Source organism: Leucopleurus acutus (genome assembly GCF_964270905.1).
Source record: "Leucopleurus acutus genome assembly, chromosome: 5".
Classification (NCBI taxonomy): Eukaryota; Metazoa; Chordata; class Mammalia; order Artiodactyla; family Delphinidae; genus Leucopleurus; species Leucopleurus acutus.
The window spans coordinates 69,572,652-69,591,501 of record NC_139147.1 but is presented as its reverse complement, the minus strand read 5'-3'; the positions used below and the strand labels follow the sequence as shown (position 1 = coordinate 69,591,501).

The window sequence follows — 18,850 nt, the reverse complement described above, 5'->3', positions numbered from 1 at the left end:
TAATCTTGGTTGTAGGTTCTTCTCTTTCATCACTTTAAATATGTCATGCCACTCCCTTCTGGCTTGTAGAGTTTCTGCTGAGAAATCAGCTGTTAACCTTATGAGAGTTCCATTGTATGTTATTTGTCGTTTTTCCCTTGTTGTTTTCAGTAATTTTTCTTTGTCTTTAATTTTTGTCAATTTCATTACTTTGTGTCTTGGCGTCTTTCTTCTTGGGTTTATCCTGCTTGGGACTCTCTGCGCGTCCTAGACTTGGGTGGCTATTTCCTTTCCCATTTTAGGGAAGTTTTCGACTATAATGTCCTCAAATATTTTTTCAGGTCCTTTCTCTCTCTCTTCTCCTTCTGCGACCCCTATAATGTGAATGTTGTTACGTTTAATGTTGTGCCAGAGGTCTCTTAGGCAGTCTTCTTTTCATTCTTTTTTCTTTATTCTCTTCTGTGGCAGTGAATTCCACCATTCTGTCTTCCAGGTCACTTATCCATTCTTCTGCCTCAGTTATTCTGCTATTGATTCCTTCTAGTGTAGTTTTCATTTCAGTTATTGTATTGTTCATCTCTGTTTGTTTGTTCTTTAATTCTTCTAGGTCTTTGTTAAACATTTCTTGCATCTTCTTAATCTTTGCCTCCATTCTTTTTCCGTGGTCCTGGATCATCTTCATTATTATTATTCTGAATTCTTTTTCGTTAAGGTTGCCTATCTCCACTTCATTTAGTTGTTTTTCTGGGGTTTTATCTTGTTCTTTCATCTGGTACATAGCCCTCTGTCTTTTCATCTTGTCTATCTTTCTATGAATGTGGTTTCTGTTCCACAGGCTGCAGGATTATAGTTCTTCTTGCTTCTGCTGTCTGCCCTCTGGTGGATGAGGCTATCTGAAAGGCTTGTGCAAGTTTCCTGATGGGAGGGACTGGTGGTGGGTAGTTGGCTGTTGCTCTGGTAGGCAGAGCTAAGTAAAACTTTAATCGTCTTGTCTGCTAATGGGTGGGGCTGAGTCACCTCCCTGTTGGTTGTTTGGCCTGAGGCGACCCAACACTGGAGCCTACCCGGGCTCTTTGGTGGGGCTAATGGCGGACTCTGGGAGGGCTCATGCCAAGGAGTGCTTCCCAGAACTTCTGCTGCCAGTGTCCTTGTCCCTTGGTGAGCCACAGCTGCCCCCCATCTCTTGCAGGAGACCCTCCAACACTAGCAGGTAGGTCTGGTTCAGTCTCCTCTGGGGTCACTGCTCCTTCCCCTGGGTCCTGATGCACACACTAATTTGTGTGTGCCCTCCACGAGTGGAGTCTCTGTTTCCCCCAGTCCTGTCAAAGTCCTGCAATGAAATCCCACTAGCCTGCAAAGTCTGATTCTCTAGGAATTCCTCCTCCCATTGCTGGATCCCGATGTTGGGAATCCTGACACGGGGCTCAGAACCTTCACTCCAGTGGGTGGACTTCTGTGGTATAAGTGTTCTCCAGTTTGTGAGTCACCCACCCAGCAGTTATGGGATTTGCTTGTATTGTGATTGCACCCCTCCTACCGTGTTATTATGGCTTCTCCTTTGTCTTTGGATGTGGGGTATCTTTTTTGGTGAGTTCCAGTGTCTTCCTGTCAATGACTATTCAGCAGTTATTTGTGATTCCGGTGCTCTTGCAAGAGGGGGTGAGGTGAGAGCACATCGTTCTACTCTGCCATCTTGAACCAATCTGTCACTTTATTTTTAGTTAGAAAATGTAATGGGAGAGCCAATGAGTTAAGAATTAGATATGCTGGATGTATCATTTAGACCATCTGGAGACATGTATGGTATGATCCAGGATAGAAACAGACTTGGGAGTTATTCACTGACCACATTTTTATTGAGCATTTACTACAGGTCTGGCACTGTGTAGACACTGGAGACAATAATAATTAAAAGCAAGTGATTTGTTTTCAGCGTGTAAGTGGTAAATTACCCAAGAAGGTATAGAGTGTGAACGAAGCCAAAGGGGAATTGCTGGGGAACAACAGCTTTTTAAGGAAAGAACACAGGAAGAGGAGCCTGTGAAAGAAACCCAAGAAGGAACAAGTAGAGAAGGATCAGGAGAACTGGGAGAGAGCGATACCACAAAAGCTGGGAAGAAAGAATTTACGGAAGGGGAGAGATGTTTGTATAACATTCAAAATAAACAAATTGACAAAAGGGACAAAGGTAGGTCAAGAATAAACATCACAAGGTAGTTCACCCGAAGAAAACCCAGGAAAACTTGAAACAGTATTCTATAGGTTCAAGGAAATTAAATATACTAGAGTCTCTCTTAGAAGCAGGAAGACAGAGATTGAAAAGAGAGAGTGCTTAAAGAAGAAGAGACAGTAAGAGGAGAAGAAAACTGGATTAGGTGACCTTGGAAAAATAAGAAAACTAAAAATTACAGAAATGAAAGCCCTGTTAGAAACAAATAAATTAACACCAAACAAACATCAAGTCAGGGATAATGTATTCCATTAGAACCTAAGCAGGGGACTTTCCTGGTGGTTCAGTGGTAACGAATCTGCCTTCCAATGCTGGGGACGCAGGTTTGATCCAGTTGGGGAACTAAGATCCCACACACTGCGGGGCAACTAAGCCCCCGTGCCACAGCTACTGAGCTCGCACACCTCAACGAGAGAGCCCACATGCCGCAACCTACAGAGTCTACACTCCCTGGAGCCTGCACATCACAACTAAAGAGAAAACCTGCATGCCCCAACTAGAGAGAAAACCCCGCGTACCACAACTAGAGAGAAGCCCACACGCCACAACAAAGACCCCGTGTACCACAACGAAAGATCCTCAATGAAGACCCCATGTGCTGCAACTAAGACCTAATGCAGCAAAAAAAATAAAGAAATAAAAAAGAAGCTAAGCAATATGAAGGCTGAATTTTGTTGTTTTGTTGGTTTTTGTGTTTTGCTTCCCCCCCCAAATATTTGTTTCAGTTGCTACTAAATTCATAGTTCACTGTCTCCTGTAAGCCTTATCTTATTTCTCTTTATAAACCCCTTAAATATTTTTTATTAATTTATTTTTATTGCAGTAAAATATGACATAATATTTATTTTTTAACTACTTGTAAGTGTACGTTGCATTAAACGCATTCACAATACTGTGTACCCATGACCACTGTTTGTACGTAAAACTTTTTCATCCCCAACATAAACCCTGTGCCCACTAAAAGTAACTCCCCTTCTCCCTTGCCCCCAGCCCCTGATAACCTCTATGCTCTTTTTTGTCTCAATGAATTTGAGAAGGCTGAATTTTTGTCTTTTTTGTTTGCTGCTGTATTTCTAGTGCCGAGAATTGTGCCTAGCACTCACTCTAATAAATACTTGTTAAATGACTGAATGCGTGGTGGATAAGCTTCAAGAAATCATACCAAAAAAATAGAAAAAGATTGATCTAAAAATTATTTTTAAGAACGTGATATACATGGAAGAGAAACAAAAGAGATGCAAAATTGGCATAGTGTTCCTGCAAAAGAGAAGAGAACGAATAGATTAAATATTAAAAGATAGATAAATAAAGGGAAACTTACTAATCTAAAGATCTGTGTCAGCAGATCAATAGGGTATAGAAGTTCTCAGAAAAACTATGCAAAACGATCAATACCAAGACATGCTGGTGAAGTTACTACACCTTGAGGACAAAAAAATTTAGCTTTTACAGACGCTCAAAAGAAAAAGCAAATCATAAGGAGAAAAATATCAGATTGGCCTCAGCCTTTTCACAGCAATATTAATTGTCAGAAGATTATAGAACATCATTTACAAAGTTCTAAGGGAAAAGAAGATATGTGGTCCAGTGATCCTTTTAGTGTAAAGGTAATAGTCATATTCTAAAGTGTGGGAAAACTTAGGAAATATAGCACCCTTGGCCTCCTTTTGAAACAAAGATTCTTGAATGGCAAAGTCTAGTCAACCAAGAGCTGAGTTCAGGTAAAGGAGTAGATTAGAGATAAACATTGAATCTATACATAGAACTAAAACAACTGAAAATATGGGCTCAGAATAGACTGTTAGTAATCTTGACAGTAAAAATTCCAAAATCAATGTTTTTCATATCCTATTTCCTTTAGGCTGTTTACGAAAAATTTTTAAAAATTTATTTTACTGAGGTATAGTTGATTTACAATGTTGTGTCAGTTTCTGCTGCACAGCAAAGTGATTCAGTTATGTATATACATTCTTTTTCATATTCTTTTCCATTATGAAAAGTAAACTTAAATAAAATACATAATACTTTTAAATAGCATGTGTAACATTATCCATTTTTAAAAGACTTTTATTTATTATCATGTATCATTTTTATAGAACAATCATTTTTTAAAAGTCCGGCCCAAAAACTGGGAATGAGAGGGAAGAGAGTAGCTAGTGATACAATTAGGTTGGAGGGAATGTTTTCCTAAATATGGGAGCAGTTTTATTATGCTTCTCAGCTCAGGCCCATGAACTTGTAAAAGAGAAGAGGAGAGAAGAATCTGACCAGGGACATACAGAATTGTCAGGGAAAGCGTCTGTCACACACTTGGTGTGTACAAGGACCTGCTGTTTTTCTGGAAAATATCAGAAGAAGCACTCCAGTTGGAGTTATGGGTTACCAGTCTATGCTGCCTTTTCTAAATCTGTCCTCTTTGTTGTAAAGGAGAAACCTTTTCAGAAAAGCTGAATTTTATTAAAACAAAAATGAAATCATGTTATACTATTGTTCTGTAGCTTGTTTTTTTCACTATATAAGGTCTCTTGGAAATCTTTCCATGACAGTCTCTTTATTTATTTATTTTTAATAAATTTATTTATTTTTATTTTTGGCTGCGTTGGGTCTTCGTTGCTGTGTGTGGGCTTTCTCTAGTTGCGGCGAGCGGGGGCTACTCTTCGTTGCGGTGCACAGGCTTCTCATTGCGGTGGCTTCTCTTGTTGCGGAGTACAGGCTCTAGGCATGTGGGCTTCCATAGTTGTGGCATGCAGGCTCAGTAGTTGTGGCTTGCAGGCTCTAGAGCACAGGCTCAGTAGTTGTGGCGCACAGGCTTAGTTGCTCCACAGCATGTGGGATCGTCCTGGACCAGGGCTCAAACCCGTGTCCCCTGCATTGGCAGGTGGATTCTTAACCACTGCGCCACCAGGGAAGCCAGTCTCTTTTTTTAAATACCTGTGTATTAGTATTTCATAGTATGGATATATCATAATTTATGTAGTATTTTGTTTCCAACGTCTATTAAATACTGCTGTTGAGAACATCCTTATATATATCTACAAGATTATAGATGATTTTGCACATATAGAACTATTTCTGAGGCTAGATAACTTAGAGCTGGAATTATTTTGTCACAGATTTTGAACACTTTACATTTGTTGGATAATGCCAAATTGACATCCAAAATGGTTACACCAGTAGACTCCCACCAATTGAAATAATCCCTTTCCCTATACCGTCACCAACAAAAAGTGTTATTTCCTTTCATTTTTGTCAATCCTGTGGCCATAAAATATCTCCTGTTTTAAATTTGCATTTCTTCATATTAGCGAAGCTGAGCATTTTTCATATGCTTATTGGCCATTTCTGTTTCTTATGTGAATTGCCCATTCTTATCGTTTGTCACATTTTATTGCCCTTCTTCCTGATTTGTAGGAGTTCTTAAATGTTACAGACCCTTTGTCTGTTATATTTTGATGTAGTTAAATCCGTCGTTTTTTTCCTTGGTGGTTGCTGGATTTTGAGTCTTGCTTAGGAATGCCCTTCCCACTTTTTAAGATTATGTAGATTTCCACCTAAAACTTGTATAGTTAAGTTTTGTTCATTTTTATATTTTATGTTTAGCTCTTTAATCCATTCTGGATTAATACCTACAAATGATGTGAGGTAGGATCTATAATTTTAGATTTTGTAACAATAATACTTTAGTTTTGATTATTTCCAGGTAAGTAATTCTGGAAAGATACCAGAGATACATTTTTTAAACTATTAACTTCTTAGAAGTAAACACTTCCTTTTGTATGTTCCTATTTGTGAAGCAGCTACATATTGTGAAGTTCATTTTGGGAAAGAGTTGCTGCTTATTAGCATTCTCTTTACTTAATGACATTAACTTTTACATCTAATAAATTAGTAGAAGCATAAATTTGTGTTTTCCAATTTTTACAGTGCATGACAAGCCAAGCAGATAGATGTCTGATAGCAGTCGGTCCCTGTAGGTATTCTGGTTCGTAGTTATGACAGATCTTTTAAAAAGTAGATAATTACTACAGTAATAAAAATACTTCCTGGGAAGGAAGACAGAAGAAGAAAATAGCAAGAGGAGACAGAAATGAAAGAAATAGAAACAAACAACAAAATCACTGAAAAGGGAACAAAAAAGGGAAGGGGAAAAATAAGTTAACCTTTTTCTAGTGAGGGGTGGTTTTATGCTATCCCAGACAATCTTTTAAAAATTATCTCAGGCCTTCTAATAATAGCAGTAGTGTGGTTTTGTTGCTTTGTTTATTTTGTTTTTGTCTTATATTTGGGGGATAAAATGGAGTTCTGCTGTTCTAGCCACTATTTGTGTTGTCTATTTTAATAGGCTGTCAAATGTATACTGTTAAATGAGCTTGGGATTCTTGCATTCATGTTTCTTCATTATTTCATTTAGGCAATTGAGAATTTTGAACCAGCAACTTACAGAACGAGAAAAAACTCAAAAGTCATCTGGTTCTCTGGAATGCAACCTTGAATGTAGGTAAAAGAACTTAAGAACTGATGGTAAATTCTTTGTGGCTCTGGAGATGTTGATAAAGAATTGAACTTTCTTAATTACTTTGTGTTAAGTGGACTTTTTGTTAAGAATCAACATGAAAAAAGTAAGAATAATACTCATTAAAATTTAAAATAGTGCAGAAACACAAAAATAAAAGATTCATGCTGTGAATTCCCAAGAATACCCCTATTTTTTAAATTTATTTATTTATATTTGGCTGCATTGGGTCTTCATTGCTGCTCACAGGCTTTCTCTAGTTGCGGCAAGCAGAGGCTACTCTTCGTTGTGGTGCGCGGGCTTCTCATTGTGATGGTTTCTCTTGTTGCAGAGCACGGGCTCGAGGAGTGCAAGCTTCAGTAGTTGTGGCACGAGGGCTCAGTAGTTGTGGCTCAGGGGCTCTAGAGCACAAGCTCAGTAGTTGTGGCACACGGGCTTAGTTGTTCCGCGGCATGTGGGACCTTCCCAGACCAGGGCTCGAACCCCTGTCTCCTGCATTGGCAGGCGGATTCTTACCCACTGCGCCACCAGGGAAGTCCCAATACCTCTATTTTTTTTAAAAAAGACTGTATTTCCTTTCACATATCTCCTGTTCATATATAATTGATTTATTTCATAAATATTGCGTATCTACTAACAGATGGGCACTAATAGAACTATATATGTACTTCTTTTGTGAAAATGAGATTACACTGTATATACTCCTGCAGCTTGTATTTATTCACTTAATATGTAGTGGACATTTTTCTCTATCAAAATATATAAATATGTTTCTTTCTGTTTAAGAACTGTGTAGATATTCTGTTTATGTAGTTCTGTCATAATGTATTTAAAGTCCTCCGCCGATAGATATCTAGGTACTTTCCCCATTTTCCCAGTACAAATAATCCTGCAATGAAAATCCTTGAACAAATATCTTTGTGCACATGTGTGACTGTTTTTGTAGATTATAGCTGTAGAATTTCTGAGTCAAAGGGTATAATATATACTGTTGCAGTTTTGACAGATATTGCCAAGTTGTCCGTATGGATCACAGAGCTTAAAGTAAAAGAAAAGAAAAAAAAAAAAAAACTAATAGTACTAGAGGAGAAGATAAGAACTTTTTTTGTATTCTTAGGAACTTTTCCTAAGCCCAACAAAAACTCACATGCTACAAAGGAAAGATTGATAAAGCATGTCCCAGAAATCTTTTTCATTTTATGCACAACAAAATTATAAATACATTCAAAAAGCATCAACAAAATGGGGAAATTTTTTTTGTGTGATATGACAAAGGCTTGATTTTCCTAATATATAAAAATACCTCTTACAAAGAAATTTTAAAAATATGAGCACCCAACAGAACACGCACTTCATAAACGCATTCAACTTCACCAGAGTAATTTTGGAAAAGATCACTCTGGTTCCATTATGAATAAACCATGGGGATGGGTGGGGGAGAGGAGGCCAAGATGGAAAGTGAGATCAGTGGTTGCCATTCTAAGCAGCCTGTCTCTTTTTATTCTCTACCATCTCCCTTCTTGTTGCCTTGAGAGCATGTATTACTATTCATAATGACTTGTTTGCTATCAGCTCCATGAGAGCAGGAACCATGTCTCTGTTGTTCACCACTGTATGCCCAGATTCCACTTCACTCAAGGCTGCAACTGTTAAATGAAAGGTGCCATTTTATAGCCATTAGAAAGAATGTGATAGGTCTGTGTGCTGATACATAACAATCTTATGGAGGGGGGAAAAGGGAAGGTTAGAAACTACGGGTATAGTATGATTCATTTATGCTTAAATATATGTTATATGCAAAAGTATTTTCCAGAAGGATATCAAAGTTAATATTGCTTGCTTCTTGGGGGAGAGTGGAGGTGGGGTGGGAAGGGAGACTTTTCATTGAGACTCATTTGGTATCATTGGTATTTCATGGTGTTTGAATTTTTTTTACTTTGTATATATATTATTTTTTTGTTAAAAAAGGTAAAAAAATTAATGCCTGAAATATTAATTGGAGAAGAAAGATATGACTTCTGCCAATCAGTTTTTTTAAATACATTTAGTATTTACATAGAACTGCTCAAGCATATAATTGTTAAGCAAAATCAATAAATTCTAAGCCTTTTCTTTTAAAAAAAACAGCTTTTCCAGGTTTGTGGTTTTTAATCTGGGGTAATAATTATTTGATCGATTTTGTCTTACAGTGTTTTCTCTTCAATCATTGAACAAGTCACTGCAAAATCAATTACAGGAGTCACTAAAGAGCCAAGAATTACTACAGAGTAAAAATGAAGAGCTTTTAAAAGTGATAGAAAGTCAGAAAGATGAAAACAAAAAGTTTGCTGGTATATTTAAAGAGAAAGATCAAACTTTACTTGAAAATAAACAGCAATTTGACATTGAGACAACAAGAATGAAAATTGGTATGTGTTTGAACTACAGTTATGGTCACTTTTTAAAAAGTAATAGGGGGCTTCCCTGGTGGCGCAGTGGTTGAGAGTCCGCCTGCCGATGCAGGGGACACGGGTTCGTGCCCCAGTCCGGGAAGATCCCACATGCCGCGGAGCGGCTGGGCCCATGAGCCATGGCCGCTGAGCCTGTGCGTCCGGAGCCTGTGCTCCACAGCGGGAGAGGCCACAACAGTGAGAGGCCCGCGTACCGCAAAAAAAAAAAAAAAGTAATAGGGAAACTAAAACTTTTCTGTTGTTTTAGAATTGGAGGAAGCTTTAGTCAATGTGAAAAGCTGCCGGTTTAAGTTAGAAGCTGCAGAAAAGGAAAATCAGATTTTGGGAATAACATTACGTCAGCGTGATGCTGAGGTGACTCGACTAAGAGAATTAACCAGGTAATATTGACATCATTTGAATAACTTATGCCTTTTGTTAGATGTATTTATGAACTTCAAAATAATTTTGGACCTGCTTTCTTACCCCTACCCTTTTCTCAATGTTTTTGCTAATTTCTAATGATGTTTTCTTCTGTTCCAGTTAAGATAAATTCCAAACATGGCTAACTGCTTTTTTAAACCATGTGAAAAGGCCTCTGATGAGGAGCTAAGGACTTATTTGGCAAAATGGTTAAGAGCTCTCTGAAGCCAGAGAAACCTGAGTGGAATCCTAGCTCTACCATGTATTAGCTGTATGACTCTGAGCAAGATAGTTAACCTTTCTAAACCTTACCTGTAAAGTGGGGACATGATTAGGGTTGATAGGAGGACTAAGAAATCATTCATGAAAAGCACTTAGCACCGTAAGCCCTCATTCATAAGATCTTGGGTAAGTCATTTAGCCTCTTTGAGCCTCATTCATTTCATCAGTAAAATGAGGGAGTTGGCAGCAACTTCTAAGATCCCTTTATTCCTTAACATGTCTTAAATAAATAAAACCACCTCACTCAATTTTTAAATGATATGCACTTATAAAGTTCAGTTTTCTCTTGAGATGGTTCACGAGAATTAGATTTTCAACAAATTTTTTAAATCCTAGAGTAGTCAGTTATTTTAGGCCTGAATATCATCAGATCTGACCATGCCTTTGAATGATCCTGGAAATTCATAGTTCTAAACATAAAACAATCCTGAATAGAAAACAGTCTTCTTCGTACTTCAAATGAGAAGACCCATTTTGAATTACAAGCTTTTTTTCCCAATTTTGAACTATAAACTTTTAGGGAAATAGATGAACTATATATATAAATAATAATATATATAATATTAATTTTGCTTTGTAAACATATTTGAAGTGACTTTATAAAAGCTATTATTAATATAGAAATATCACTTTTTTTCCTCATTCATCTTTCACAGAATAATTTCACTCAAACTTTTATTGAACAGTGAAAAAAACAAAATACACTTCTTGTATCCATGTAGTATTATAATTAATTAATTAGGTTCTAGGCAGAGTTTCTAAAAATTGGTTTATACCACTCTTATTCAAAGTGAAGTAATTAGGAGAATGTCCCTTCTTATGAAAGTCTTTATAAGGTCTCCAAAGAAAAGCATCTTCTTTTTTCTGAGGAGTAATTTGGGGTAAAAATTCTGTTATTTTTAAATATTTATGGTAAAAGAAGCCAATCACAATAAGCCACATATTATATGATTTTATTTCTAAGAAATGTCCAGAATAGGCAAACCCATGGAAACAAAAGGTAGATTAGTAGTTGGCAAGGGCTGGGAGAAGAGGGGAAGAATGGGCAGTGACTGCTAATGGGCGCAGAGTTTCTTGTGAGGGTTCTGAAACTAGGTAGAGGTTATGGTTGTACAACTCTGAATATACAAAAAACCCACTACGTTGTACACTTTAAAATGCCGTATTTTATAGTTTATAAATTATATATCAGTAAACTTTTTTAAGTTAAAAAATAACTTTTTTAATACATATTTTTTAACATATGTATTAAAGTACATATGGTATATAGTCAGTTTGGAAAAGAGAAACAGGACAGCAAGGTAACATGGTCAAGTTCCATGAATGGTTGCTTCGGTGTCACTGGCAGCATCTCCTCATTCTAAGGGGCATGGTTGTTGGCCCCAAGCAGAAGATCTAGCTCCCTGGGAGTTTTCTTCCCTCAATTTCTTTTTCATACTACTAAACCCAGCTCCTTTATGGGCATGACATTAGAAGCTGATGTTATCTTTTTTTTTATAAAGCACTTGGATTTTTTTCAAAGTCCTCTCTTTATTATTTCATTTGTCCTCATCTATGGAGGGAAGATTTAAATATCTGCATTTTCATGGTTGGGGAAACTAGGGCCATGTAAGTTAAATATTAATAGAGAGTTAATAACAGAGCTGGGACTAGAACTCACATCTCTTAATTCCTAGCCAGGTTTTCTTTCACCCTCATACATGGTATGGTCTTAACTAAAACAGTTTATTCCTTGTGACAACTCCATGCCTAATCTAGTCTACGTAAACCTTAGCATTTTTTCCCCGGGGAGATGGATGGATAAATGGATGGGTTCATTTGCTTATTCATTTATTCAACAAACATTTATTGTATACTGTGGTCCAAATATATGAGTGTGAAACACACAAGAAATATTTAATCATTTTAGTTGCTAAATATCCACATCGTTAAGCAAAAAGCTATTCTAGTTCTTTGATGATGTATGAAGGGAAATAACATCTTTTTTTAAGGATAAACGTGTGGTACATTTGTGAAGAAAATTGATAGCAAAAATGTAAGAACAATTTTCAGAGTAAGTAATAGTACAGTTATTCTAGAAATTAGCATAAATGGAAGCCCAAAGAAATGAAGGCACATACCTGACTTTCACACCCAGTTGGGACGTGAGCTGGACTTCAGCCAAGACTTCAGATTCCCTCTTTAGCCTTGCAATGACAATGGATTCGTTTGCCAATTGGAGCCTTAACATTTACCCTAACATAGAAACTGAGAAAGGTCATTAATTCTTATATATTATCTGCTTTTAGAAAAGACTGTGTCTAAAATGTTAGATATAGACATTTTGTTCTCCTTTTCTTAAGACTCAAGAACTTTCCTGTCAGTTTTTTTCCATTGTTGTTAAGGACCTTTTCTTTTTATGCTGAGCATAAATCCTGCCTCATGACTACTATTTCAGCTATTAGTCAGACTAACTAGACTCTAAATGATTATAGAAACATAGTAGGCAGGCTTAGCACAGTGTCTTATAGTTCTGCCACTGCATTTTCTGAAGATTCAGTACTAGCTTCAAAATGCTAAGTATATATACCCACTGATGGCAATTTTTGTTTTGCCCTTTAAATTAAAGAGCAAAACAACAAAAAAAATGCTCTTGGAGCTCAGATGTCAAAATTCACCCACACTGGTGATTTATGATATATTTGGTGGTACCCTATGTAATTCAATTAATTAGGAAAATCTCCAGTCCTATAGCTGGGCTAACTGTGACCATTTAAATTTTACTTTTGACGTTAGAGAGTAAAGCAATGACATCTGACAATACAGATAAATCTTCATGTTCATCTATCCCATATCTTTTCCCTATAGCCATGCACCTCAGATAGGTATATATTTTTGTGTGTGTGTTAAATAGTCTCAGAGATTTCACAAAAATTTTTAATGCCTTTCTCAGACTACTGGGGAGGGATGATGGAACTAGAAGTTTCACATACAAGTTCTAAACAGATTTCCTAAACCATTTCTTTCTTCAACCTTCAATAGTTTTTTGTTTTGTTTTGTTTTGTGGTACGCGGGCCTCTCACTGTTGTGGCCTCTCTGAGCACAGGCTCCGACGCGCAGGCTCAGCGGCCATGGCTCACAGGCCCAGCCGCTCCACGGCATGTGGGATCTTCCCGGACCGGGGCACGAACCCGTGTCCCCTGCATCGGCAGGCGGACTCTCAACCACTGCGCCACCAGGGAAGCCCCCTTCAATAGTTTTGAAATACATCTTTATCACTTTTTAAAGATTTTACTAGAATACATGTTATAAAACCATTAAAATGTGAGGAAAATTAATATATTTTCAGTAAATAATTAGTAAATATTCTTCTAATAGCTTCTGAGAGCACTCTTACAAGTGCTGATAGTTATTTAAATTATTATAAATAGCCAAGAAAGAACTTTACATTTCTTATTATGAAAATGTGCCAGTTTTCCAAGCATTAAAAATCAGTGTGTTTAGCTGAGTCTCATATAATAGAAACACAAATATAACTACTTTGTAGCTATCTAGGTGCTTGTATTGCTTCCTTTTAAATTTTGGCCTATTTTTACTTACAGAGATTTAATTTCAAAGACAATGGTGAGTCACATTTTGTTTACACATGTGAAGCTTAGTGATTGCTATTAATTTCCAGAGATTAAACTCTTATTACATTGTCCTTTCCTTCCTTTCTGTATTGCAGATTTTGTGCACAGCAGAGATAACATTTTTAAGTCTGGAAAGGAACTTCAACATAAGGATTTCTTTACTAAAAATAAATAAAAATCGCAGTGTGCAGTCTTGTTGAATTAACTAGTGGATCATTATTCATTACAGCATTTCTTTAAATATACATTTCTATAGCATATTTTTTAATCTTTTAATAGTAGCTCATTAGCTTCTTGAAAGAGGTATGAGGAAAAAGTGGCTGGAGCCATTGCCATTTGAATGGTAATCAGAACTCAAAACATAGCATATTTAAGATGACAGTGAAAGCCAGGTTGGAAAAAAACTATTTTTTTCCTTTTGTAGGAAAAGAATCACTCATTCTGTATCCAAAGATATAATCACTGCTAATGGTTTCGTATAAAGATTCCTTTTAGTATTTTATTTGGATGTGTGTAACTGTTTTTACAAAAGTAATATTGTTATTGTGTTGCTTATGGTCTGTCTTTTAAATTTAACCTGGTATAATAAACATTTTCTTATCAATAAATATTCTTTACAACATGGCTATAGATGGCTGTGATGCAGTAAGACCATAGTTTACCTAAATCAGTCCACAGTATTTGAGGATATTAACCCCATTTATTTTCTGTTATAAATTACATCTTTGTAAATATATCTCTGGGTACAGCCTCTTGGTGAATATCAGTAGGATAAAGTTCCAGAAGTGCAACTTGGTGGGTCAAAAGGTGTGGGATATACAAATCTTTAAGGCTTCTGATATATTGCTGGTCTGCTCAGAGAGTGTACACTCCCACTAGTAATACCTGCTTCTCCAAGCTTCTCTAACAATGGATATTCTTATTTTCCTATGTTAGCTTGATAGGCGAAAAAAAATCACATTTAAAAACTTTGAATTTCTCTGATAAGAGTTGAACTTTTAAAACATACTTATTGGCTAATTGTAGTCTTTTAAAATTACCTGTTGATGTTCCTTGTATCTTTTTTTAAAATTGGTGTGTTTCTTTTTCTTACCTGTATTTAAGAGTGTATTATGATTCAATTCAAATAGACTAAAGCCTTGGTATAAAATGGTTTTAATAGGACTACTAATAAAAGCTGCCACGAAATAAAAACCCACTTAGCCTGAAACTGTGCTAGGCACTTTACCCTTATGTTTTATTATTTTATCTTATTTAATGTTCACTCTAATTCTGAAGTAGTTACCTTCATTTTGCAATTGAAGAACTTGAGATTCAGGAAGGTTGAGTGACTTGCCCAAGATCACAGCTAGCGATAGTGTGAAGATATTATTCCATTTCTGTCTGACTTCAAACCCTGTGTGGTTTTCCTTATATCACACTTTTCCTGGAGCCTAGCTGTTGCTACCTAATTATACTAGATAATTATCTCTATCCTCTTTTTTTTACCCAGCACTATTCCAGCGTCCTTTGCATATATATTTTGAATGGAAAGTAATTTAATTACTAACAGAATCCACTAACAAATGAGTAATATATTTACCATTTTGCAATGTTGCTCAAAAATAAAGCATCTCTGTACCTTAAGAGAGAAATTTTTCTGAGCCTCTATTTTTAGATATAATAATAATCGATTTGATGCAGACCAAGATCTTTTATCATTTCTTATTTTAATTTACTCTTTCCAGAGCATATTCTGTGATTTTGTGCTTTTAGTTGCTTTTTCCTGTATTAAGAACCAGGTGCTTGCCTCAGATACTTTCTTTTAAAGATGAGGTATATTTAAATAAATGTAAGAAATGGGTACAAAGAAATAATTAGTGTACTAAATTCTTCTTAACAGAACTTTACAGACCAGTATGGCAAAGCTTCTCTCAGATCTTAGTATGGACACTGCTCGTTGCAAGTCTGGGAGTAATCTTACGAAATCACTCCTGAACATTTATGAAAAACAACCTCAACATGACCGAATCCCTGCTCACACTTCCATAATGAGCTATCTAAATAAGTTAGAACCAGTTCACACTATTATTACACGTTCAGAGCCACTTTCTACAATTAACAATGAGGAAAACACAATGCCAGATAGACCCTATGAAAATGTTCTGCCCTCTGAAGGCCCTCAGCATACTAATGCTAGGAACATGGAAGCATCAGCCCCTGGAATCATTCCTGCCCTTTCAAAACAGGATTCTGACGAGGAGAGTGAAATTACAACTTTAATAGAAGATGAGTGTAATTTGGATAAGACAATTTACGTTCCGTTTGCTAGAAGCACTTCTAAAAAGAAATCACCACTATCTAAGAGATTATCCCTCCAGCTACAGATCAGTGTTGCTCCACCGCAGATGGTCAGTGGACTTGTTGCTGAAAAAGAAAGTAAATTGTGTGCACCTGGAGTTTGTTCCTCTTCCAAAGAGGAAGGAGTTGCACCTGAGAAACTTTCCAGAACAGCTGATATGGAGGACAAGCAACTCCTCAGGATAATAAAGGAAGCCATTCGCAAGATCCCTCCTGCCACTGAGGAGCCAGAGGAATTGGCTGCGTGTCATGGCCCCTCCACTTGTCAGAACAGCAGCATTCAAGTGAAAAGTAGTGCAGTCTCTGATGGTAGCTTTTTAAATTCTGATTTAACCTCTGACTGGAGCACTTCTTTTTCAACGTTCACTTCTCGTGATGAACAAGACTTCCAAAATGGCCTTGCAGCACTGGATGCCAACATTGCTAGACTCCAGAAGTCCTTGAGGACTGGTCTTCTGGAGACGTAAACTCAGAAGAAAAGTTGTTTTTAAGAATAGAACTTGGCTACATTGAATATATATTTTAAATTTCTTTAAAGTTTTATATTATGTGTGAAATAATAAATTGTATGAATAGTAAATTTATTATTGGAATATATTGACACTGGAACTTTTAAAAACAAGTCATCTTAAGAAAGTGACATTTGCTAAGAGAAGAAGGTTGTGTGTAACTAGGAAAATATTGTAAGTATTGTAAATAATATTTAATTTAGTATTTATCAATTAAGAGTTTATTCTTACTCTGCTGGGCTAAGGGTGCAGGTTGGAAGGACTCTGGTTATTCTAAAGGATAATGGGAAGGGAGTCTCTGGGTACAATTTACTATATTAAAACTAGAGTTTCTTTTCTCTTTCAGGATTCCTGTTTGGCTTTTAATGGCATTGTGTTTTTATGTGGAATGCTCTGTGCTACAGGCTGGTGTTATTGGTGAGACATATAAACATTTATTTTAAGAGAAAAAGTGCCAATATCTCTATTTTAAAAAATCATTGCTTGGTCCAAGAAAATATAGATAACATCCTAAGTTAGCATATGGTTTCTTAAAACTTTGGCACTTTATTTTTGTCACAAATACATTTAAGACCATTAAAAAGTAAAAGACTAATAAATGCTAACAAAGAAGTTTTAGTTTTGGAAATTTGGTTTTTTAAATAAAGAAGTGTTTGTTTTTTGTCATTATATTTGAACATGATGGACTTTTTAAAAACAATATTTATTTATTTATTTATTTTGGCTGCGCCGTGTCTTAGTTAAGGCAGATGGGATCTTCGTTGTGGCATGTGGGATCTTTTAGTTGCAGCACACGGACTCTTTAGTTGCAGCATGCGAACTCTTAGTTGCGGCATGCATGCCGCAACTTAGTTGCGGCATGCATGCGGGACCTAGTTCCCCGACCAAGGATCAAGCCTGGTCCCCCTGCATTGGGAGCACAAAGTCTTACCCACTGGACCACCAGGGAAGTCTCTGAACATGATGGATTTTATAAATCTTGCACTGGTTGTAATTCTGCCTTTCTGGACCAATTTTTTCTTTTTTTCAGCACTTTAGCTGAGAACATTTTCTATTCTATAAATAATATGAATTAGGTTGGTCTGTGCTTCTCTAAACTAGCACTCCCTAACTACTTGGTATCATTTCCTTCCACGTAAACAGCACATTTTAACTCTTAGAAAACTGCGTAGTGTGCTATCACTGATATGCCATACAAGTCACCTCCCTGGTGTCATTGTATTTAGTGCTTGGGCAGGCTTTAGCATTAAAGAGTGTTCTGCTGGTCCCAGAACCTCTTCCTGCTAGTTTTTAAGTGTTGGGGCTACAGATTCTAAAGGGCCCAGATATAGTCTCTTTGACATGTTCAGATTTTATAGAAAGATATTTCTTAGGTCTAAATATTAAATGAATTCTAAGCTATTTTTACAGAATTGTCCATTAATATTTTTAATTTCTTACTTCCAGTATTCATAAATTAATTCCTTGTTGTATGTGGAGGTAACAGTTCACAGCCCTTGAACACATAAGTTCAGAAGTACAGTTCAGAAATACAAAATAATAAAGCAAGGGAGAAATTTGTGTCATCTGTGTATTCCTAAATATTCAGTTGTTATTCATATGCAGAAGTAAATTCTTAAGATTATTATATGATATCCAAGAAGATTGTCCTCTTTTACCCTTAATATAGGACGGGCATCCTAACATGCAAAGAAACATTTTTAATGTTTATGGGTTCAGTTAACTAAGGGTTAATAATTTGATTGAAGAACAAATGAGACTAGAAAAATCCTTGGGGGACCTTTACCAGGAGCTTACTGTTTATTTGATTAAAGACATACACATGGCATAGAAACATGAAAGAATTTGGTTAAATTTTAGGATGGAATATGACCCTAGCAAAATGGATGGAATAGACAGTGAGTTTCATAGAAGTTTAGAGTAGAAAGAAGTCCCAAAATGGTAGAGGAGGACCTAGAAGAGAAGAAACTTCATTTGGATCTTAAAGAATGTATAGGACTTGAATAATTCTGTAAATATCCTCAAAATGTTAACCCCCTATAAGGTCAGCACCATCAGAATGTGGAGGCTGAGTGGTATATTCAGAGAATGTTAGGTACAGCAGCCTGACTAAAATAGAGGGTTGACGTTCCTTTATGGTAATGGTAGTAATAGATGACGGTAACACAATTTAGAAGAGCTGGGGTCAGACTGTAGAACGTCTTGAGCTCCAGGCTGAGGAATGACCATTATACATTATGAAATCATTGGGTGTAAGGGTATCCTGGGGGTGTTTTTTTTTAAATTGAGGGTCACCAGATGAAACTGGATGTTCTTAAAACTGCATAGAGTAATGGTAAATAAGAAGGATTAGAGGAGAGAGAGGCTAGAGACTATGTAGAAAGCCATTGCAGTAGTCCAGACATAAGTTGATAAGCCTTTAGCAATAAGAGTGAAAAAGGAGAGACAAATGGAAACGTTTTCAATAGGCTTGGTGACTTAATAGGAAATGAAAGAGAAGGAGAACTCAAAGATGACGCCAAGGTTTTTAATTT

General features: G+C 36.4%; 1 protein-coding gene across 5 annotated transcripts in view; it reads left to right on the top strand.

The window, feature by feature from the left end:
* CCDC14 (coiled-coil domain containing 14) overlaps nucleotides 1–16,555 on the top strand; it is a 44,143-nt gene extending 27,588 nt beyond the window's left edge. For 4 of the 5 annotated variants that reach the window (XM_082839588.1, XM_082839587.1, XM_082839586.1 and 1 more), the window contains 4 exons: nucleotides 6,621–6,703; nucleotides 8,912–9,130; nucleotides 9,420–9,552; nucleotides 15,350–16,555. In XM_082839588.1, coding sequence (XP_082695714.1) covers nucleotides 6,621–6,703; nucleotides 8,912–9,130; nucleotides 9,420–9,552; nucleotides 15,350–16,274 — 1,360 coding nt within the window. In that variant the 3' untranslated portion in view covers nucleotides 16,275–16,555. The remainder of the gene's footprint in view (nucleotides 1–6,620; nucleotides 6,704–8,911; nucleotides 9,131–9,419; nucleotides 9,553–15,349) is intronic. The other variant, XM_082839589.1, reaches the window with a different exon arrangement.
* The last annotated feature ends 2,295 nt before the right edge of the window (nucleotides 16,556–18,850 follow it).